We start from the raw sequence: 24,145 nt of genomic DNA, 5'->3' as shown, positions 1-24,145 counted from the left end.
ACCAGAGGCCTGGCTTACCTGCACACGGAGCTCTTTAAAGGAGGTAAACTCGAAGCACCCATATATAGGTTTGACAGCTCTGGTTTATTTTGAACTTGTTTCAGCTTTGAGGTTCAACAAAAACGTCCTTCTGTAGTTTAAAATCCCAGAAGGTTAAATCAAGTTATCTATCTCTACCTAATCAATGCCAATGAGAAAGATTGCACCATCAATCAAGTCTGGATCAGCTTGTCGATGCTTCTGATCAGCAGTGGCTGTCCTCTGCGTACTTCTAATACCTACAGCAAGAGCGAGAACGGTTCTGGTTTCTCATTCTGCTTTGATGTTTTTGGCAGAAATGAAGGCTAAGGGAAAATAAAAGCTGAGTTGCAAAAGCCGTTCTGGGTTGAAAATATGTTGTCTGTTTGCAGAATTGCGATTGCAAAGGGCAGCAGTGAGTATGACAGTTACATATTCAGCCTGACTGATCTGATCTCAGTAAATGATGCCCACCTGGAAGAGATAATGGTTCCCAAGACGCTAAAGGTCACATAAATTGTTACACATGTCACAGATAAATAAAATAGGATGACATTTCCTAACTGATGTCCTCATCACAATATTCACAGAGCAATTCTCCTGTAGTAGTAAGAGCTGTGTATTATATTTTATTGCAGTACTCTGGGTTTAAATCCCATCAAAATACCCAAAGTCTATGGTTTCAAAGTGGCAAAACGCAAGGCAGTTTAAGGAGGGGAGCATTTTCTCCAGCCGCCCTCAAAGCTGTTGTCCTAACTGTGACCACGGCTGTACGTGCTGCATACCATGGCTCCACATGGCTCTGTTTATCCTGTAGAATTCGTATCCTTGTATTTTGACAAACACTGGGCGCACACTGTGTGCACGCCCAGTCCGGGGTATTTATAGACTCGCCTCCAGCTTGCCTCCGTCAACAAAAGCATGAAAAGGGACGCAGTTTAAAATGAAGCTAGCAAGTGTGGAGATGTGTGTCCCAAGAGGCTGATTGAACAACTGAACAAGTCTCAGCTTTTTTTTAATTCTCTCTCTTCCCTGTGTCACAAAATCTCAGCCTCAGCAGTTGGATAGAGCTGTTGTCTCTTAATCAGCACAGATACGCATCAAACAAGCGCAGATAAGGGATAAAAGTGCAATGATGGCCTGTTTGTGCAGATGGGTAACTAATAAAAAGAGCGAGAGTGTCGGGCTAATGGAGGGAAGAGGGGAGGAAGCTGGAGTGATGAGCAGATAAAGGAGAGAGGAGCTGCTAACAGCTGAATCTCCCAGGCTTTGGTACAGTTGTCTTCCTCCCCCACCGCCTCCCTCACATCACAGGCAGGAAGCAGATAGCTGCTTCACTGTGCCCTCTGCTGGACAGAAATGGAACAGATTTACTGTAGAAGTTGACAGTGATGATTATTCCTAATAAGAATCATTAAAATTTTAGATGAAAAGAAAATCCATCCTCTCTCCTCACTGTAGATTTGTACAAGCCTGCTGTTTCCCACCGGGACCTGAATGGCAGGAACATCCTGGTCAAGGCTGACGGGACGTGCGTCGTTATTGATTTCGGTCTGTCCATGAAGCTGACGGGGAACAGGCCGGCGCGCCATGGAGAGGAGGAGAATGCTGCTATAAGTGAGGTGAGTGTTTGACAGGAGAATGTTTACACTAGTCGTCTACAGAGGAGAACTGTTTGGAGAGGGAGCGTCTCCGTTTGAAAATGCGGGTCAGTTTTTTGGGGTTTTCTTTTTTTTTTTTTTGTTGTTGTTATTTTGTTTATTTTGAGTGTAGAAGATGCAGCATGAGTCACGTGCAGTCCTCGTTTTGGAGCTGCCATTTTGGTCCAACAATAAAGAAATCATTACTTTTAGTAATTCAATTTAAAAAGTAAAAATTACCTGATATATTTTAAACTTTTCTTGCTGGTAATTTTGATGATTATAGAGTAACAGATGAAAACCCAAAGACAATCAGGAAGTAGGGGGAATTATTTCCTAAATAACCTTAACAACTAGCTTTTATTTTAGCAAAACGTTCAAAGTTCATTGATATAATCAGCTCTACAAAATGATGTTATTATCTAATTTATTCGGGGTCCATTCTGATTAGTTCTCTTCATTTATATCCAAAAGATAGATAAAAATGATTGAGTTATTGTATTCTTTGGAAATTTAAGCCTGCATACAGCAGTTCAGGGTTTTTAAGTCAAATAAAATCATTGTTTCTCTAAACATAATGAATATTTGTCTTTTTATAATAACCAAAATAACTGATTATTATTAGTTTGCTATAACTGAGCAGGAGAAGCTGTAGATGTTATTCATTCTGTGGAGGTAATTGTTATTCTGTCATTAGTGACCTACACTCATTCAGTTTAATCATTGAAGCTGATCTTAACTGTTTGGATAAGAGTTTGACAGGTTTTTACATTTTGTTATGAGATGCAAAATTTGATCAATCTTTAGGTTTTAGAGAGTTTTGTATATCTTAAATCTGTTCTGTTCCATTAAACTAAAAAAAAATCAAGATTTTTACTTTAAAGTGTAGAACTATAAAGCTAGATCACACCACCCCAGCGTAGATCCTCCAGTCCTCTGTTCTTTTTGGCCTCAACACAGATTCTTAACTTGGTTAACCTCTAACTATGAGCATCATACAACTCTGAGTTGAACCACAGGTCCATTTATTCTTCTCAGCTTAAAAGGAAAACTATAATGTCGGTACTTGACATCTCTTCCTCCTGGGTGTGCCTGTTGTTTGCAGGAGTTCCATTTCCTGTTTACTTTTTGACTCCTGACTGTGGCTCCTCAGCCTCCATTAGTCAGAGTTGAGGAAATGTTCGCTTCTGCTCAAATATCTGATATTCACTCATCATCTCTGCAAAAGAGTCTCATTTTAGATGCAAACCCACACCATGTTATTGTTTTTTGAGACTTTCCACTTCTCAGTCGCTTCTCTAAGCTTATTGCTGAAGTCTGTCCACGTTTTCTAAGTGTAAACCCACCTTTGGGCTCCAGAACTCCTGCTTTCGCCGCTGATGATGTTGATCCGTTAACATGTTCCTCCTCTGACAGGTGGGGACGATCCGCTACATGGCCCCGGAAGTGCTGGAAGGTGCTGTGAATCTGAGGGACTGTGAGTCGGCACTGAAGCAGGTGGACATGTACGCTCTGGGTTTGGTCTACTGGGAGATCTTCATGAGATGCACCGACCTTTTCCCTGGTGAGACACAAAAGAGGCGGAATAATGGGTATTTACGAGGAGGGTTTTTTTTTTCTAAAGAAAACCAGCCTGATCGGTTTTGGATGCGTTTCTTTCCTCCCCGTTTCCTCGCCTGGCTGTAGGAGAATCTGTGCCAGACTACCAGATGGCCTTTCAGGCAGAGGCAGGAAACCACCCCACGTTTGAGGACATGCAGGTCCTGGTATCCAGGGAGAAACAGCGGCCCAAATTCCCAGAGGCCTGGAAGGAGAACAGCTTGGTGCGTATGTTTCTGCATAGACGAATTATTGGACATTGCAGACTCTGATTCTAAAAATTGTCGCTTCACACCCAAAAACATTCAATTCAGTTTATTTCTATAGCGTCAGTTCACAACACGTCATCTCTCGACACTTTACAGTTCACCAGATCATACAGTTAGATTGATGCAGAGTTTTCTATCAAAGGAAAACCAGCTGATTGCATCGACTCATTGACTCGAAGGCAATCCCTCACACCAGGCATGCTTGTAGCGACAGTGGAGAGGAAAAACTCCCTTTTAACAGGAAGAAACCTCCAGCAGAACCAGGCTCAGTGTGAGCGGCCATCTGCCAAGGCAGACTGGGGTTCAAGGAGACAGAAGCAGAGATACAAAAGACAACGGTCAACCAGCTGCCATCTCAGAGGACAAAGAGAGCAGATCCAGCCAGTCGCAGTCAGAGAAACAGGACTACACTGGAAAAACAGGCCGATCTCCAACATCTATAAACAAAGATGTTGATGGCAGCAGCACAGCTGATATTTCTCTCCAGGATGGAGTCAAAGCTAGCATAGTTGGTTCCACAGGAGTGGAGTCTGGTAACTAAAAGATCTGCCTCCTGTTCTACTTTTAGAAATTCTAGGAACCACTAGTAAACCTGCAGATTGAGAGCAAACTGCTCTGTTAGGAACATAAGGAACAATCAGATCTCTGATATCAGATGGAGCTTGGCCATTTAAGGCTTTATATGTGAGAAGGAGGATTTTAAATTCTATTCTGGATTTACCAGGAAGCCAATGAAGAGAAGCCAGGATAGGAGAGATATGATCTCTCTTTTTAATTTTCATCAGAACTCTGGCTGCAGCATTTTATATCAGCTGAAGGCTTTTAACTACAGTTTGTGGACTTCCTGATAGTAAAGACATTTGTGTGTTTTGTTGGGATAATAAGCCAAACATCAGCACAAGACAGCCCATCATTGTGCATTAGTGAAAGGTCTTAATCTCTAAATGTCACACTTTGCCTTTTAGGCGGTTCGCTCTCTAAAGGAGACGATGGAGGACTGCTGGGACCAGGACGCAGAGGCGCGTCTCACGGCACAGTGCGCTGAGGAGCGACTCGCTGAGCTGCTCCTTATATGGGACCGCTCCAAGTCCGTCAGTCCCACCCTCAACCCCATGTCCACCACGCTGCACAATGAGAGGTTAGCTTAAACTCGCAGCCATCCTGTCGTTCAGCTGTTCCCTTTGGTTCTTCAACTCTTCCTTCTTATTTCCCCCGACAGAAATCGCATGACCCCCAAGTCTGGCCCATACGCAGACCACCCCTCTAGCTACATCGAAGAGCACGAGGGTGTTACTAAGAACCAGCAGGCGGACACCACCGCTTCCTTAACAGGCAGGGTCGCAGTGGGGATTGGAGAGAGGAACAGGAATTCCATCAACCAGGAGCGCCAGCAGCAAGCAAACGCCCGTTTGCCCAGCCCAGAGGGCAGCAGCACCAGCATGGGCCTGAGAGGCAGTCCATCCGCCTCCACCACTACCACTACCATCATCTCTGAGTCTGAAGGGTCCGTAGGGGCCGGTACAGTCCCCGTTTGCCTACACCTGACCCAGGAGGATCTGGAAACCACCAAGCTGGATCCCAAAGAGGTGGATAAGAACCTAAAGGAGAGCTCTGACGAGAATCTGATGGAGCACTCGCAGAAACAGTTCTGCTCACCTGACCCTCTGAGTCCTGGGAGTTCCAGCTTACTCTACCCCCTCATCAAGATGGCCAATGAGGCCTCGGGAGTATCGGAGCCTTCTGCTGCTATGCCCACTGCTATCTTTCCTCTCCCTAAGCAGCAGAATCTGCCAAAGAGGCCATCCAGTCTGCCGCTGAGAAACAAACCCAGCAAGAAGGAGTCCTCGTCCTCCTCGCTCAGGTTTAAGTTCGGACGCTCGGGGAAGTCCAACCTGCGGCAGGTGGAGGGAACAAAGATGAACATTGGTGCCCCAACTGGCTCCGTTACTGTGGAGCCCCCGCCGGGAGCAGGGACTAACAACATACCTGTGATACGGGACCCACATGTCAACGGGACTGTCAACGGTCACGCCAGCGGGGGGGTGTCCTCCTTAGTGTCTGTGGGGACGGGTGTTATCCCGAATGGCTCTGGGCCTCTGAGGTCGGACGACGGCCGGTTGAGCCTGGGTGTTATCACAGCCAGCCCCGACGAACACGAGCCCCTTCTGAGCCGAGAGCGAGAGCAGCCCGACGGCGGAGCCGCACCCACGGGCGTCGCCGGCCTCCGCTCGGCCCGGCCCAACACCAACAACAACAACAGCAACACCGGGCACGGCCAAGGGGACGGCAACAGCGGCGGGGAGAGCGACGGGGGAGAGGAGGAGGGCGCCGCGGAGGGGACAAGCAAGGAGACGGCAGGCGAGAGTTCTGGGTTCTGCTCGGTTCCAGCGGACCCACCGAGGGACGCAACGGTCCCCATGAGAGGAGAGGCGCTGCTCAGGCAGCCCAGAGTTCGCAGACCGGAGAGACCCAACTCTCTCGACCTGTCATTCACCACACAAGATCTAGCCTCTTTAGGTAAGAACCCGGGTTTGATCAAAATTTAGAAAGACAATTTTAAGATTTTTAGGATTTAAAGGTACAAAAGTGGGCTTCAAATGCCAGTTTTCTGGTTTTTTCCATTATTTATAAATTTTTTGACCAGCTCCTGTCTCTGCCAAAGAAAATTCTCCCCTCAGCATGACGCTGCCACTACCGTGGTTCACTGTTATGAGAGGATGAGATCTCTCTAGTGCAAAATTGATACATCACCCTTTTTGATGTGGGGATTATTTAATTAAATAGTTTATTGTTCACTGATCGTCTTTGTTTTTGTTTTTTCTTGTAGGGGAGGGCCTGGTGAGACCCGACGCAGCCGCGGGGACTGGAGAGAAAATCAAGGAGCGTGTTAAAACACCTTACTCCCTTAAAAAGTGGCGACCCACCACATGGGTCATCTCCACAGACACCCGCGGCCCAGAGCTCAACAACAACGGCTCGGCCCGGGGGCTGGGTCACACCGAGAACGGGCCCAAGTCCACTTCCGCCATCTATCTGCAAGGTGGAGGCTTGTCCAGCGAGCCAAGCGACACGCAGGTGTGAGTTCAGAGCTTCTGCCCGGACTGAGACCAGCGGAGAGAACTCGGCAAAAACAAAATGGCTGCTCTACTCCGAAACACCAAAAGGATGCTACGGAGTGCCGATGATCCGCCGAACCTGATCTTGTACAGTAATTGGGTCCGTCTCGCTCCCTCGTGTCTTTCCGATGGCATTGCTTTACATGGAATCCAGCTATGCAGCGTTCTCACTCATCTTTCTCCATCTCCCTTCGTTGGTTTCTAAAGTTTTTTTTGTTTTTTTTTTCCCACCTCATAATAGCAATCAATCTATGATCCACTTTGCTCCCTACGTGCACTTTGAACCAACGGAGAGAGAAAAAAAAAATCAGTGTTTCTAAGCGGCGTCTGTTGCGACCGCCGTTAAAAAGCGGTCTCTAAACTTAAATAGGCGATGACAACCAATCAACACTCCCTTACTTTGCTGTGTGACGCTTGTTTAATGTAAGCTCTGTAAAAAGAAGAAAAGATTTGATGTCTTAAAGACGGAACAAGCTACTTTTTTTATTATTATTATTTCTTTCATCTGTATGCAATACCATTTGTCTTTTAACCATTAATCTATGTTTTTGTACCATAATCTTTAACTGTGCAATAGGATGTAGTTTTTAGATGCTTACGCTGTTTTTATGGCTTCCATTTTTTTTTTTATTTCATCTATATTTTGATACATTAATCTTTGTTGCACTTATGACTCGTCACAATCGTGTTTTTTTTGTGTTGCTTCATGTTAACAATCTGAGTTTATCTCCGTCCCCATGAGCTCAAGAGGAGAAAACGGATGACAATCCTCTCCTTTCCTTCGACTCTGAGCCGACTTTAAAGGAGGGGGGGACGCAAACGGTTACAATCGACCCAAGCTGACTGGAAATGTTTGTTCTCACTGCAATCAAACCTATGGAGCACCCTGGTACGTCAACTGACCTCACTGTGGACCGACTGAAACACTACAAAGCCCAGATTCTGCTGTTTGAAATCAGAAACTTAAAACGGACGCGCACAGAAGCACGCTGGATATTATTTCTGCTTCTCGTTCTGATCCTCTGTTGTTGGAATGACTGATTCAGTGTGTGCGTGTGGGTGTGCTGTCGCTCTTTGTCCGCTAGTATCATATGTAGAGCCGTGACGGCCTGTACAGGCGAGCTTAAACCTTCTCATCCCCTTTGTTTGTCAGGACGCCAATGACAGGATCTCATTTATGTTTTTGTAATCTGTAATTTCTATTAAAAAAAAGCTATGTGTATTGGATTGATATTTCCTTTTTTTTTTTTTTTAAGAAATGTTGTGCATTCAATGGTTTCCATTGCTATGGGTCTGCTTGGTACCGTTTCTGTACACACTTTCAAGCCATTATGAAAGAAAATATCAATAAATGTATGAAATAATGCTTGGCTTTAGAGGATATGGACTTTTTCTGGGTTATAGAAAGAAAATAAGAGCATTAAATGCTTAAAGTCAGACAAAACTTTCCTATATATATCCTAATCTTACATTTATTGAGATGCTTTTGTTTATGAATAAAAAAAATTAAGTATTAGTAAATTACTTCAATGCAAATTGATTTAAAATGTGAAGCTCACGTGAATTATTAGTATAAACCTGTGTATACCATGTGAATGGCTGCCTAAAGTAGTGTCAAAGCATTTTAATGGGAACTTTGGTGGAAGAATAAAAAATATTCTAGGAAAAAAATATATATTAATGAAAATGTAACATAATGTGGGGGTTTATGCAAAAAGTGAGCCCAAAAATATTAGTGCAATTTGTAATATGTTCTAATAATTACTAAGTGGTTGTGTGTACACAGTATATGTATGTGGGTCTCTATAGTATGTTGATATCCTATGCAGGATTAAATTGTAGTGTGTTTATGGACAGTTCTAGACGGCGGCCATTGCCCCTGCAGCAATGGCCCCTACAATCGACCCTGTATTGAAGGGATAAATCATTATTTTTTCTGGTAATGCACTGGCACAGAAACTGCATTGGAAACTATTTTATTTTCACCTTGACTGTTTTACTTAATAGTGATTTAAAAATGAAGGTTGCACAAACTATGAAATGTCAACCTTTTTTTTTTTTTTGTTCTGTTTCCCATTGAAAAAAACCCACTAAATTTGGTCAAAACCAACCACTGAGTGTACTTAAGGTTGTACTATTGTTTTGTTTAGCTTTAAATGTTTCTCTTTTGCTAAATTTTCCAATAACATGCCTAGATACAGCAGCACTCAAGGACAGAGGCATAGCCAGAAAATTTCAATAAGGGTGGCCGTGCAATAACCAGTGTACGCTTAGTGGTGGCTGAAAGCGAATATGCACCAGAATCTCAGGGTCAATCTATACTGCTCCAACAGGAACGAGCATAATACCCATATTTTCTAAATAAAGACAAACTATACTTTCCTACAGCCTTTCCTAACAAATAGGCACATATATTTCAACATCCGTGCTTTCTAGATTAAAGGTGTAGAGGAAAAAAACTTCTGTGGCGAACATTTTCTCCATTGTCATTACTTACTTTTTTTTACCAAAAATTGTTCTGCATACAATTTATATTTATATGTACTAATATCGACATTAAATGGATTTTCAAGTTATAATTAAAGTAGTTATCTATGATTTAACTGAAGACTCCTATAATTTTCTCTTTTTATAACACAAAAATCTAGTTCTGAGCATGAATTCTGTACATATCAACTTTAATGTTACTATTTTGATGTTCATAAACACAACGTTTTAGTTGTCAAGTAGTTAATATATTAAAAAATTCAAATGTTTAACAAGTTTGAACATTCCTCTTGAGAGTATTACAGCTGCCACCATCTGAATTAGAAGGCCAAAAAAAAGGTGAGGGTGACCATGGCCACCCCTGGCCCCCCATCTAGCTCCACCCCTGCTCAAGGAAACAGGTTTCCCATCTGACAGGGACATGATCTGGCTTGTCCTCCATATGAATGCTGTCATTAACTATTTTAAAACACTAATATAAGTAGAAAAACTTTAAATGTAAATGTATATATGTTAATTTATATTTGAGCTTCATTTTTTTTTAGCCGAATTACTTAAAGAAGCTGCCAGAAGCAGAACATGGGACATGCTCGGCTAGACTAATTAAGCACAGCTGCCCCCAAAAATTGGATAAATCATGATTTTTGTTCATCCTGTTTGTTTGTTTTTCTCCGATTATCTTTGATATTACTATTAGTTTAAAGTTGCAATTTTGACAAAAGATATTTAAATTGTTAGGCTTCAAATATTCCATAGCAGGGTCAATTTTTAATTTCGAATCCGACATAATTTGGCAGCCATGTTTGTTTTTCCTAACGGTAAAAGTAGTTTCTTCTTTCTTCGATGGGTATGGCAGGCCGTTTGACATTTATTATGACATTTATTATTAGAAATTGCATTATTAGAAATGCATTTGAGACATCTGAAATATATATTCAGTCAAGCTAATAAATATCAAAATGGCCACTTAAAATTTATGATATTAGGATATCTATATCTACATTTCTGGCGAGCAGGAATGTAGTTTGACATGGAAGAATCTTATTTTAGAGATCAACAAATGGAACAATAGAGAGGACGGCGCTTCTAATAATTGTCAAAATGGCCTGCCATATCGGCTTCCTTTTTTAAAAAATGACCAACGCTCTTCGGGATTATTTTTAGCTATTTTCCGTCGACAACATTCCTCGGTGTCTATCGAACTACTCTCCCTAAGGCAGACACTAGATGGAGACATTTGTCTCCCCGCCCTTGTTTTTCTCACCTCCTCGCCGTCTGCTCCTCGCGCCCCTAGCAACTGCAGCATCAGCTAGAGCGGCGCAGTACTGGGGCGCTATGTCACGACTCCCCATTGGCTGTGTCAAGTTAGCGGGAAGACTGCCGGAAATACGCTGACCTGACCATAAAAATATAAGTCCACTGCTGAATATTTCAACGTTACATAAGACACCAAAAACTATTGGGTCGTAAATTCATTTTTATTTGTAGGAGATATCTCAGAACTTGTTTTAAATACTTAATAACAATGGATTATTAGCAGTTTACGTTTTTTAGATGTTAGTTAGACAAATATGGCATTCTGACTTCATACTATAAAGCATTTTTTTATTTATTTAATTAGTTTAAGCTTATAAAGAGAGAAACAATATACAGTTAACTTTAAATATTTGAAACAAATAACAAACAACAATGAATATTATCTGGTTGCATGCAATGGAAATGAAGAAAAAAAATATAATTTTCTGTAAAAGTATTTCATCCATTCTGGGGAAGTAGTCTACCTGGGAACTAAGTTTTTGTAGGCCTAATTAACATTTATGTTGAATAAAATCAACAGCCAGGTTCCTGGTTAGCTCTGGAGAATTGTACCTAAATTTCCCTGAAAGTTTCCTCCTAACTGGGAAATCCATGGTAAGCTCCAGGAAACTACATGCTGGAAAATTTATAGATATATAGAAAAGTAATTGTTAGTATTGTGGCGGTTCCAAAAGTTTCAAGTCAGTCCCAGTGCAAATCTGATTACGTTTATATGGAAGAGGATTAGGGCCACAAAAAATAAAAAAGTTAATTGATTTTTAAATTTTATTCCAATTTAATATGGAAAAAGAAAATCAGAATTCTGATATTAAACTGAAATAAAATAAAAAAATCACTTATCTTTTTTATAATTTTTTCAGTGGCCCTAATCTTGTTCCATTCCTCCAGGAAAATGATAAATAAGAACGTTAACGGATTTTAAAATTTTATTGCAGTTTAATATGGAAAAAAAGTCAGAATTCTGACTTTAATCTCAGAATCCTGATATTAAACTGTAATAAAAAAAAATTAAAAATCACTTAACTTTTTTCATTTTTTCAGTGGCCCTAATCGTCTTGCATACATCCAGAAAAATGAAAAATAAAACATTTTACTGATTTTTAAATTTAATTCCAGTTTAATATGGAAAAAAGTCAAAATTCTAACTTTAATCTGAGAATCCTGATATTAAACTGAAATAAAATTTAAAAATCACTTAACTTTTTTCGTTTTTTCAGTGGCCGTAATCTTCTTCCATACCTCCAGGAAAATGAAAAATAAAAAAAGTTAACTGATTTTTAAATTTTATTCCAGTTTAATATGGGAAATAAAAGTCACTGACTTAATCGCAGAATTCTGATATTAAACTGATATAAAATATAAAAATCACGTTTTTTTTTTTTCAGTGGTCCTAATCTTCTTCCATACCTCCAGGAAAATAAAAATTAAAAGGTGAACTAATTTTTAACTTTTTATTCCAGTATGATATGGAAAAAAAGTCAGAATTCTGATTTTAATCTCGGAATTCTGATATTAAACTGAAATAAGATTTAAAAATCACTTAACTTTTTTTTATTTTTTCATTTGCCTAAAACCTTCTTTCATGCATCCAGAAAAATGAACCAGAGGAGCAACCAAATGTGTGTTGACCAACATTAATCAACCTTTATTTTGAAATGAATGACCGGAAGTTGAATTAACCGTCGTCAGCTTCCCACTGGTCCCTATCCAGTCGTGTCAACCAGGCTCGCCCAGCATCACCGCCTTCTTCTTTCTATTTTCTCTGTATTTCCTCTTCCTCTATCATTGTTTTCCTTCCTTCTTGTGGTTTTTATTTTTTCCAGCATTTCTCAAACTCGCTGCGCAGCCAATTCTTCCTCCGGTTATTCCCATTTTTTCCCTCCTATCGACCAGATGGTCTGCCGGTAGCCGCGCGAGCTGTGCTGTCGCATCAATCCTACCAGGAGGAGGAAAAAAATCTATCCACGACACCTTTAGTGTTGCTAAATTAGCCAGGAAGCCTTGCTGTGATCTTTTTCCATGTCTGCCTGTTCCTGCGTGGAAGGAGCCTGCAGCCTGCTCAGCCTTTCTCCTCTTTAGCATCTCCAGCAGGCTGCTGCTGTGGAGCTCCATGCTCTGCTGCATTCATTTTCTGCAGGTCAGCATAATATTATTATTTATAATTAATGTTATTATCCCAGCCTGCATGCTTTATTGTCATATTGATAAACAAGGCCGAGCATGCTGCTGTGTGGGGATGGGTTGCACGCTGCTCTCCATGTAAACAAAAGTGGCCTACATTGCAGGGCTTTCATCTCTGATTTGCTATATTTTAGGATTTTGCAGCGTGCTTATTTTCTAATATTCCAGACGCCTGATTGGTGTGCTCTTCATTTGCTTGTAATGATCATCTGTGGAAGCATTAAGAGCTTAAATGATTTATTTATAAATAGGGAAATAAAGTCACAGCTTTGTTTTTTTTTTTGTTTTTGTTTTTTTAAGCTTTTATTATTTATTGAAGTAATGTACAGGGTTGCACAGGGGGAGCTGCAGATGTTCAAAATAAATGAAAGGACAAGCTAGAAGAGAAAATATATAGAATAGAATAATATAGAATAGAATAGCATAGAATAATATAGACTAGAATAGCATATAATAATATAGAATAGAATAATGTAGAACAGAATAGAATAATATGGAACAGAATAGAATAGTATAGAATAGAATAATATAGAATAGAATGATATAGAACATAATAGAATAGAACAGAATATAATAATATAGAATAGAATAGCATTGAATAATATATAGCAAAATGGAATAATATAGAACAGAATAATATAGCATAGAATAGCATTGAATAGAATAATATATAGCAGAATGGAATAGAATAGAATAATATAGAATAGAATATTATAGAGCATAATGGAATAGAATAATATAGAACAGAATAAAATAGAATAATATAAAACAGAATAGAATAGAATAATATAGAACAGAATGGAATAGAATATAATAATATAAAACTGAATGGAATAGAATAGAATTAAATAGAACAGAATGGAATAGAATACCGGTCATATAGAACAAAATAGAATAGAACATTATATAACAGAATAGAATAGAAAATCCCTTTATTGTCCTACAATGGGAAAATTCTGGTGTTTAAAGCAGCTAAAAGATTATAGAAAAAATGGTCAAACAATGTGGACCTTAGGAAAGTGTATAAGAATAACATAATAGTGAGGAGTTAAAAGATAAACAATAAAATACTGCACTGTAAAGTGTTTTAACAATATAAATAATGTGCACTTGGAGAATAAGTAACCAATATACACCAAATAAAAGGCGTAAGACAAAAATCAATGTTAATTAAAGTATAGACTAACAAAACACACGAATTTGGCTTAACTTTAAAAAATATGCTTTTATGAACAAAAATCTTTACAGTTACAACTAAGAATGACATTCAGGTAAACTTTGCTTAAATAACCTTAGTTACACTGTTTGAGTATGGATTATACAATTATTTCCACACAGTTAGAATGATATTAAATAATGCATATAATCTTTATACTAATTCTTTTTATAGCATAGATCATGATACAGTCATAGAGGTAATGCTCTGTTTATAAGCCAGTTGATCTGCAGGTTGCAGCTACAGTCGCTCTGGCACTTTCTCATACAATTAGAAAAATGTATTTTATTTTTTATTTTTTTTTTATTGATAAACTTTCTAAAATCTTGGTAAGCATCAACTCTGTGTCACGGGTGTCATTATTCACATTAGGAGCTGAAGTATTTTTAATGTCTAAACTGGTCCATACAGCTAGCATTACTTTTTGTAAACGGCTGTCTTCAGTCATTATTCTCTAGTGAACGTAGAGCCTCACTTTAATTTAGCGATTTCTAACAACATTCCCAACTTCAGCATGTTGAAAAACAGATAACGGTTTAACCTTCCCGTTATCTTCTTAAAGTCCTGCTCTCTCTTAGCTCGAATGAACCAATGGGATTTCCCAGAGAGCTCAGCTGTCTCTTATTCCAAAAGAATAGAAAACATAGTGCTGTTTTCTCAGTGACAGCCTCCACACTGAAGAGTGTTTTTGCTAGCACACCACATAGCTCTTATTTTTAGCTCTGTCATTTTTATGCTTTAAGTCCACCTCTTGTCTTTTTAATCAAAGTTAGAGGCTTTCTATCAGTCTCTCTAAATAGGTCACTATTGATCTGGTATAGATGGACTAAAGGGCAGAGCTACAGCAGCAGAATAACATCCAGTTTCTCTGCTGACTCTAACTGCCACCATCAATGTTCTTTGTTGAAGAAACTAACAAAAAGGCTAAAGTCTGGATGAGCTGATCCCCAAAACACACAGACGCTCATGCGGACGCGTGCTAATAGAGACTGCTAAGTCCCTCCGTTCCCTAGCAACAGTGATGGGGTTGCTGGTCAAGGCTCCTTCCAAATTTAGCTCTGGGACCTGCAGAGCTGTTTGGACATGTAAATCAATGCTGCGTTTATACAACAGATCAGTCTGTTGCAACTAAGCTGGAGGGGTTTTATTCTGCAGTGAGATCAAATAAAGTAAACCTGGCTTGTTTGAAATCACTGGGTGTCCCTTTATATATGTACAGAAGAGGATTAGGGCCGGAAAAAAAAAAAAAGTTAACTGATTTTTAAATATTATTTCAGTTTAAATATTCTGACTTTAATCTCAGAGTTATGACTTTAATTTCAGAATTCCGACTTTTTTCTCAGAATTCTGACTGAATTCTGACAGCTAACAAACATGTTAGCATCAAGCCGTAGCCATGTCTAAAGACTAAACTAACTGCTCTACATTAAAGAAATAGCATCATCAGGGACGCCTCAGGCCCGTAAAAAGTTGCCTAATTCCATCATTTTCCACCAATGTGTTACTGGCCAAACAACCCACATATTTGTTAGTGAAGCTGAGTGCTCCCACATGTCTTCCTTTGGGGTGCCCTTTAAGATTAAGATCCAAAATTCTGGGATTAAAGCTGGAATTCTGAGGGGGAAAAAAGTCAGAATTCTGAAATTAAGGTCAGAATTCTAAGAAAAAATGTCAGAATTCTGAGATTAAAGTCAGAATTCTGAGGAAAAAATATCAGAATTCTGAGATTAAAGTCAGAATTCTGAGGAAAAAATGTTAGAATTCTGAGATTAAAGTCAGAATTCTGAGGAAAAAAAGAATTCTGAAATTAAGGTCAGAATTCTAAGAAAAAATGTCAGAATTCTGAGAAAAAAGTCGGAATTCTGAGATTAAAGTTAGCATTCTGAAATTAAGGTCAGCATTCTAAGAAAAAAATGTTAGAATTCTGAGGGTAAAGTCAGAATTCTGATGAAAAAATGTCAGAACTCTGAGATTAAAGTCAGAATTCTGAGATTTAAGTCAGAATTCTGAAATTAAGGTCAGCATTCTAAGAAAAAATGTTAGAATTCTGAGATTAAAGTCAGAATTCGGAGATTAAAGTCAGAATTCTGAGGAAAAAATGTCAGAATTCTGAGAAAAAAGTCAGAATTCTGAAATTAAGGTCAGAATTCTAAGAAAAAATGTCAGAATTCTGAGAAAAAAGTCAGAATTCTGATATTAAAGTTAGCATTCTGAGATTTAAGTCAGAATTCTGAAATTAAGGTCAGCATTCTAAGAAAAAATGTTAGAATTCTGAGATTAAAGTCAGAATTCTGAAATTAAGGTCAGCATTCTAAGAAAAAATGTTAGAATTCTGAGATTAAAGTCAGAATTCGGAGATTTAAGTCAGAATTCTGAAATTAAGGTCAGCATTCTAAGAAAAAATGTTAGAATTCTGAGATTAAAGTCAGAATTCTGAAATTAAGGTCAGCATTCTAAGAAAAAATGTTAGAATTCTGAGATTAAAGTCAGAATTCGGAGATTTAAGTCAGAATTCTGAAATTAAGGTCAGCATTCTAAGAAAAAATGTTAGAATTCTGAGATTAAAGTCAGAATTCGGAGATTAAAGTCAGAATTCTGAGGAAAAAATGTCAGAATTCTGAGAAAAAAGTCAGAATTCTGAAATTAAGGTCAGAATTCTAAGAAAAAAAATCAGAATTCTGAGAAAAAAGTCAGAATTCTGAGATTAAAGTTAGCATTCTGAAATTAAGGTCAGCATTCTAAGAAAAATTTTTAGAATTCTGAGAAAAAAGTCGGAATTCTGAGATTAAAGTTAGCATTCTGAAATTAAGGTCAGCATTCTAAGAAAAAAATGTTAGAATTCTGAGGGTAAAGTCAGAATTCTGATGAAAAAATGTCAGAACTCTGAGATTAAAGTCAGAATTCTGAGATTTAAGTCAGAATTCTGAAATTAAGGTCAGCATTCTAAGAAAAAATGTTAGAATTCTGAGATTAAAGTCAGAATTCTGAGGAAAAAAAGAATTCTGAAATTAAGGTCAGAATTCTAAGAAAAAATGTCAGAATTCTGAGAAAAAAGTCGGAATTCTGAGATTAAAGTTAGCATTCTGAAATTAAGGTCAGCATTCTAAGAAAAAAATGTTAGAATTCTGAGATTAAAGTCAGAATTCTGAAATTAAGGTCAGCATTCTAAGAAAAAATGTTAGAATTCTGAGATTAAAGTCAGAATTCGGAGATTTAAGTCAGAATTCTGAAATTAAGGTCAGCATTCTAAGAAAAAATGTTAGAATTCTGAGATTAAAGTCAGAATTCGGAGATTAAAGTCAGAATTCTGAGGAAAAAATGTCAGAATTCTGAGAAAAAAGTCAGAATTCTGAAATTAAGGTCAGAATTCTAAGAAAAAAAATCAGAATTCTGAGAAAAAAGTCAGAATTCTGAGATTAAAGTTAGCATTCTGAAATTAAGGTCAGCATTCTAAGAAAAATTTTTAGAATTCTGAGATTAAAGTCAGAATTCTGAGATTAGAGTCAGAATTCTGAAATTAAGGTCAGCATTCTAAGAAAAAATTTTAGAATTCTGAGAAAAAAGTCAGAATTCTGAGATTAAAGTTAGCATTCTGAAATTAAGGTCAGAATTCTAAGAAAAAATGTCAGAATTCTGAGATTAAAGTCAGAATTCTGATGAAAAAAGTCAGATTTTTTTTCTCATATTAAACTGAAATAATATTTAAAAATCAGTTCCCTTTTTTTTTTCCTGTGGCCCTAATACTCTTCCGTATATATGAGTCAATAATTGATCAATGCAGAACCTGCAGGACCCCTGCAATGAGAGCATGCAGAACAACCCACAGCAGCCCTATCTGGGTCAGTTAGCCAAAAACTCCTCGCCCCTCAGTGCCCCCACCCCTGCTGTGTCTAAAGCTGTTTTAATGCCATTACCCTGGAGGGGGTATGGCCGCCCTGCCCAGCATGGTTTGGATTAAACCTAGACACACCAATAGGGGTCATTCACAGGCTTATCCAACAGGACAGCTGTATGTCTGCTGCTTTGTGCAGACAAATACATTTCCAGGCCTTCCTCATTCATCCTCTGTTTATCCTCCCCCGCCTCTCAGACCGTGGCCTTAACCGTCTACGCCTGCCTGCGGTCGTCCTCCGACGCCGGCCTGCGTGGCCTCTGAGCTGGTTCCCCTCCTCATTCTCCTCGCCGTCCCCCGCCATTGCGTCCAGCTGTGGCCCTCACAGGGCGCGGTCGCTGGCTTTCACCTGACAGGTCCCTGGCCTCAGGACGACAGCCAGCAACAACACGTTCCCTACATGAGGGACAAAGCGACGCAGGTGAGTCTGATGCTGGGGGGATTTTCTGACATATACGACGTGACAACTGCCAACTTCACCTTACTTTATAGGGGGTTTGTGTTTGTTAAAGTGGGCGGTGGCAGTATTATGCTGTGGGGAGGGGGCTTCCTATGATCAGATTGCTTTGGAAGGATGGAGGGGGCTTCTTATCAGGCATTCCTGGAAGAGAATAGCCCTAGATTTAGCCGGTTTTAGAACATTTCTATAATTTAGCGCAAATGTCTGTTGCTGCTCTAAGTCTGTCCGTCAATAAACCCAACGAGGTTCAGAGGGGTTGCAGACGGTTGCATCATCAAGCTGCGTGGCTCGTCACCAGGTGACAGACTTTGAACGAGACTCCTGATCAAAGAGAACCTGCAGGATCTTCCTGCAGCAGCACATCAATACGCTGCAAAGGACAAACAGCTATTTCTCATTAGCTTGTTCTAGTTTTTCCTGTTTGATTTTCAAGCAAGTGTCACAGAAAAAAAAAAAATAGCTCTAACTGGTGTGTGCATGCATCTCAGACCCCCAGGGCCTGGGCAGATGAGAGGAGGAGGGGCTCTCACAAACGCTCGGCCTCCTGTGGGAGCACCGACCAACTCAAGGAGGTCTGTGTCCCACTTTCACTATCTATGTTCAGATTGTGTGCACAATAACAACGTCGATCTTAAATAACTCCTTTTCTAAAAACCTCTCCAGATTGCCAAATTGCGTCAGCAGCTGCAGCGCAGCAAACGCAGCAGCCGCCACCGGAGGGACAAGGATCGCAAGTCGCCGTTCAATGGCAGCCACACCATCATTCAGTCACAGGTGATCATGCAGTGATTTTTACCAAAGCGTACCCCTATATGCTCCTTACTTATTTAAGTATGTTTTATAAAAATATGTAGTCATACACATTTATAATTGATTTTAATTGAATGATATTTTATTAAAAAGTAATTCAACATATCTGTAGTTGTTCTGATTCATGTTTGAAACAGAATTTCTCATAAAATAAGACAATAAAGATCCTTGATCAAATCAAAATATCTATAACCTGTAGCCTGTGAAAACCTCACTTAGCTAAGATATTTCTGCTAAAATCACCTGCATTTTCATCATTTTAGCGGGACCTTGATGAAGTTTCAATTCCAAAAAAAGTCAGTTTGATCAGAGAATTAACCCTATAATGCCAAATGTAACATATTTGATACATACGGTTTCTGAAATGTTTTGCGTCTGACACCTTTTGCATAATTTAATGGTAAAAACTTTGCTCAAAATCCTATTGTATACAATCAGATATACCTGATAACAGCCAGTAGAAGACTACACACAAAATAATCTTGACTTATCGCATAGTAATAAATTATTAATATAAAAAAAAAATTCGGTTTTTTCTTTTTACATATTTTGTTAAAAGGCCAAATAAGGACTTCAAACCAAAAAAAAGTAATTTTCTGTTTTGCTTTATTCTTGGATCGGGCTTTAAAGGGTTAAGTCAAAAGTTGCTTTTTCAGTACAAATGTGTGCAATATTATGTTAATATTTTGCTAATTTTGAAAATGCAAAGTTTACTAAATTGTTGCATTTGCATTAATTAACAAATACAATTAAAATTTTATGTTAATACGTTTGTTGACATGATAACTCTGCAAACAACATGGCAGCGGCAGATGTAAACAAATTAGATATATCTATATTTCAGCCTCGGCTCTAGGGGGCGCCATGCTCCTCCAGCTACTTCCTGTCTTCCTCTTTGTTTTTTTTTCTACAAAGCAATAAGATCCAGTTGTAGATCATGTAACTCATGTGATGTGAAAAAAGTGTTTTCATTACATTTTTACAAAACATATAAGAGTTTCCATACGACTGCAAATAAGAAAAACGTGTTATTGAAAATTTTATATTAAGCAAATTTATTTTCCAAATTACAAATTGATGGTTAATGGAAATGGCGTTAAGGTAAAAGTTGAGAAATTTAATAAATCAAGAAATCAGCCCAAAGATTTTGATGTTTTTTGATGAATTGTGCATCCTAGTGTTCACCACTGTAATTGTACATTATTAAAATCTTTCAAGAAGCCCCCCCACTGAAGGGTCACCATCATTTTATTAATTTATTTTATCATTTCATACAAACGGGAAGTTGGTCCATTAAACTGTATTATTTAGAATTTTTTGGTTAAATTCTTTGATTGCAAAACTTAACATACTTTAATTTCAGTCAGTGTTTAATTTGTAGAGATAATTAAATGCTGTCATTCTGTTTTAGCTTAATCTATATTTTACAAATTAAGTTTAATCAAAAGTGAAAAAGAAAAGGGTTTGCAGAAGTTATAGAGGAAACCTAAGATCTGTGAGCTTCATACTAGACCACATATGTCAAAGTCCATGGCTGGATGATATTTAATTACCATTAGAACCGGCCCACAGGCCACGGCCGCTTGTGTGCGCTGCTGTCACTTTGCGGGCTACCGTTGCATTGTGGGAAGGAGGGAGGGGCGGAGCTGATCCTGCAGGTGATGACGGACAGCTGCAGGATCAGCTCCGCCCCTCCCTCCATCCAGGCTCCTTTAATTTTGGCTTCAATCAGTCTCTGCTAACACCTGCGTTAGCTTGGATTGTTGGATTGTTAAATAGTTAAAGTGGGGAATGAAAACCAAAACAATCCAGACATAATTTATAATACATGCACTTTCATTTATGTATTTATCTTAATAAGTTTTGCAGTGGTGATTGTTTGCCAAACATCCAATTAAAGGTCCAATTAAGCCACTACTAAGGCACTGGGGTAAATTCTCTATACGCAGACAAAAAGTAGTTTCAGTGTCCAGTCTTAATGATGGTTCTGGATGGTTTATTTTCTATTTTTGCCAACAATTAAATAGTGCAAATTTTTCTTTTGTCCTACCTCTGGTAAAAACCATATAGGCTCCAAAACCAAAATGCCTGCTTGTCCTTTTCCAGGCCCCTACACTAATAAAAAGTGGACTGATCCACATCACTTCCTGTCAAAAAATAAATAAAATAAATAATAAAAATGATAAAACAAAGATAAATAGAATCCACAATTATTAACCTGCAAATTAACTCTCTAAATAATACAAAAAATATACATTTGGGAACGAATTAACACAATTAAATAGGATAAAGAAATAAAGAATAAATAGCTCCAACAGGTTTATTAATATAATAAAAGTTTATTAATAATATTGTTATTAATATTTTGTTTAAAAAAACAATTGGTCGAATAGGTAATGTTCATATAAATATGTTTTAATAAACATTTAACCGGTCCGGCCCTCCGCTTGTAGCAAATTTCTTTTTTTGGCCCTTTGTGTATTTGACTTTTAACTCCCTGAACTAGACCTAATGTATAACCTTTGGTTTAAACTCTCCTATAAGGACTAACTAATCCTAACAACGGTGGATGTTATTAGATTTAAGAACATTTAATTTTTCTGATGCACACTTCCTGCATTGGTTGTAAAAATGGCGGCACCTGAATCCAGAATGGTATTGGATGTTTGGAGAGCGTTACTGAGAGAGCGATGGGGACTCATAATGACTGATATTTGCTGGTTTGGATGTAGTTTATTAGAGCTGCTTTCTACAAACATGTTTCTATGTATTTTGCAGTCGCCTATGCCCAAGACCATTCTTATACCAATCCCTATATCCAAATCCTCGGCTCCTCGCTTCCGCAACAGCGTGGAGGGCCTGAACCAGGAGATCGAACGCATCATCATCCGGGACACCCCCGAGAAGGAGGAGACCATTGTGGTGAGTTCTCCTCAGCTAAAGCGGCTCAGAGAAAGTTTGACCCTTCATGGAAGGGTTAAGCCGCATTGTTATTGTGACCTATTTACGCAGCCGCAGGATGTCCCCGATGGCCACCGCGCACCCCCGCCGGTCCCCCCCCAGCGCAGCAGCAGTACCCGCAGCATCGACACGCAGACTCCATCGGGCGGTGGCTTGAGTGGTAACCATAGCAACTGCAGCAGCCGCCCAGACTCCATCTCCCCCTCCTACCTCAGCGTCCTCAACGACACGGCGGGAGGCAGCCCCTACGAGGACAAAGGTGAGCCGTCAAACGCCCACCATTCGCTTCGTCTCCCATCTATGTCTGTTGACGTGTGCATCTGATTCTCCTCATCGCCTCAGAGCTAAGTCCGTGCTCCCCACTTCCCAAGTACGCCGCCTCTCCCAGACCCAACAACAGCTACATGTTCAAGAGGGAACCGCCAGAGGGCTGCGAGAAGGTCCGAGTGTCTGAGGAGACCATGTGAGTAGAGAGATAAGCATCCTTCCACATATGGAGGAGTAATTACAGAACTGAGGGATAAACGCCTTTATGTGTTTCCAGGCCCAAACCCCTGGAGGAGATCCCTCCCTTCCTGTGTCCCGACCGCAACAAGGTCAACTTCATCCCCAACAGCGGTTCCGCCTTCTGCCTCGTCAGCATCCTCAAGCCCCTGCTTCCCGCCCCGGACCGCAACTTTCGCCCGGGGGTGGGCCTCCGCAGCCTGTCCCCGTCCCTGGTGCCTCTGTCCACCCAGCCCTATCTCCTGGAGGAGCCTGAGAGCTTCTGACTGGCCCCTTGGCCTCGACCTCAACCCCCCCTCCATTGGTTAAATCAGAAAACATTATGGAATCGATCCTTTTGCTCCTGAAAAAAACAACAAAAAAAAGCCTTTAGCATGCCAGCTAAGCTCTCTCTGATGTCCTTCTTTTGTTGAAAAGCTCCTCCCACTGCCTCCTCCTCTGACGTAGGACTCCTGCCTCCCTGAGCAGGTGTTCGTAGCTCACATTTCACCGCTTCCTTCGACCCTCAGCACCGCTTCTGTTCCTGTTCTTCTGGGAGGAAACGGCCGTAAGGACAGACTTTTCTCTTTTATTTCATCCTATTATACCATGGCGCCTTTCCGCGGACATATCTCTTTTTCTATTTATGGTTGTTTGTCTTGATAAGAATTTTATGCCTTCCATTATAAAGAAAAAAAAAAAAGAAAAAAAGGAGCCGCTGGTTTCCATGGAGACCACCAGATGGACCACAGAGGCTAACTTTGGTGCTGCCAGATGTATCGTAGCATACCTTGGAGGGATGTGAGAAGTTCAAAAATGTGCCTGATGTTTTAGACCGCAGTTTCCCCCGAACCGTCATAATGCTGTGATCCTCGTTGATCTTTAGCGTAATTATGATCATTGCACTATGAAGGCCATAGATACAAGCAGTAAAAGGCAGATAAAGTACAAACAGGATATCTTTAAAACACTCCTAGACCAAATCTAGATATCTGTTTGCTATTATTTTATCACCTTTGGGGTGTATCTATGGGAAACCCAGGCCAGGGCTATGATGTTTGACGCGTGTTCAACCTGTGTCTGCTTGCCCCCCCCACGCCCAGCCTTCCTATGCGCCAGCCTTTGCTCACAGCGTCCATTTTCCTCTCCACCACCATCACCCTCCCCTTATTTTCTCTATCTTTTACCTTCTTTGTTGAGCTCCTCCTGTCTTGGTCAGCTTGTATTGCTTTTCAATGAAGGGTTCTGCACACGGAGAGGCTCGTCAGCCTATGGTTCTATACTAGACCATTCAATTAAACTGCTAATCTCAGAATCATAAAGAAAACAAGTGTGGCTCAGCAGTGAAAATTAAAGTAAAGTAATAAAGAACAAAAAACCCATTATTATAGCAGAAATAAGCTTCAAGGTTTAATGGTCAGTGTTATCGGGTGGAATAACTAAAACATTGTTTGGTTTGGTTCTAAGCTAGCTACTTTCAGTATTCTTGCAGAGTTTAAATAATGTTAAGGAACAACAAAAGGTAAGATTTTAAAAGAAACTTTTTTCTTGAAAAATGAATTTTCATGCTGTAAGAGTGAGAGAGAGCAAGACTTTAAGCAGATAACAGTAAGGCTATATAGAATGTTAGAGCTGTTATTATTAAACATGCAAGATTTTAAAATTGTTGACAGTTTTTTAATGAAAGAGTTAAGTT

General features: G+C 39.5%; 2 protein-coding genes across 2 annotated transcripts in view; both read left to right on the top strand.

Moving 5' to 3' along the window:
- The window catches only part of LOC119794420 (bone morphogenetic protein receptor type-2-like), a 46,983-nt gene extending 39,114 nt beyond the window's left edge, over nt 1-7,869 (top strand). The window contains exons 7-13 of the mRNA XM_038301974.1: nt 1-43; nt 1,480-1,640; nt 3,075-3,222; nt 3,345-3,481; nt 4,492-4,664; nt 4,746-6,043; nt 6,354-7,869. The exon at nt 1-43 is cut by the window's left edge and continues 72 nt beyond it. Of these exons, the coding sequence (XP_038157902.1) occupies nt 1-43; nt 1,480-1,640; nt 3,075-3,222; nt 3,345-3,481; nt 4,492-4,664; nt 4,746-6,043; nt 6,354-6,607 (2,214 nt within the window). The 3' untranslated portion in view covers nt 6,608-7,869. The remainder of the gene's footprint in view (nt 44-1,479; nt 1,641-3,074; nt 3,223-3,344; nt 3,482-4,491; nt 4,665-4,745; nt 6,044-6,353) is intronic.
- Nucleotides 7,870-12,137: 4,268 nt separating this feature from the next.
- Nucleotides 12,138-23,804, top strand: fam117ba (family with sequence similarity 117 member Ba). Its single transcript, XM_038301980.1, has 8 exons — nt 12,138-12,583; nt 17,934-18,156; nt 18,684-18,767; nt 18,859-18,969; nt 21,784-21,927; nt 22,018-22,225; nt 22,309-22,429; nt 22,511-23,804. The coding sequence occupies exons 2-8, from the start codon at nt 18,136-18,138 to the stop codon at nt 22,734-22,736; spliced, it is 915 nt and encodes a 304-aa protein (XP_038157908.1). The 5' UTR covers nt 12,138-12,583; nt 17,934-18,135; the 3' UTR covers nt 22,737-23,804.
- Nucleotides 23,805-24,145: the final 341 nt, after the last annotated feature.

The sequence above is a fragment of the Cyprinodon tularosa genome, unplaced genomic scaffold (genome assembly GCF_016077235.1).
Source record: "Cyprinodon tularosa strain WSP-4 unplaced genomic scaffold, ASM1607723v1 ctg48, whole genome shotgun sequence".
Lineage (NCBI taxonomy): Eukaryota > Metazoa > Chordata > Actinopteri > Cyprinodontiformes > Cyprinodontidae > Cyprinodon > Cyprinodon tularosa.
Note: the sequence above shows the minus strand (reverse complement) of the source record. Positions and strands in the feature narration are given on the sequence as shown.

Coding starts and splice junctions, on each gene's coding strand:
- fam117ba (XM_038301980.1), top strand. CDS start 18,136: ATGAGGGACAAAGCGACGCAG. Junction 18,768..18,858: donor GCACCGACCAACTCAAGGAG/GTCTGTGTCCCA, acceptor AAACCTCTCCAG/ATTGCCAAATTGCGTCAGCA. Junction 18,970..21,783: donor ACACCATCATTCAGTCACAG/GTGATCATGCAG, acceptor TGTATTTTGCAG/TCGCCTATGCCCAAGACCAT.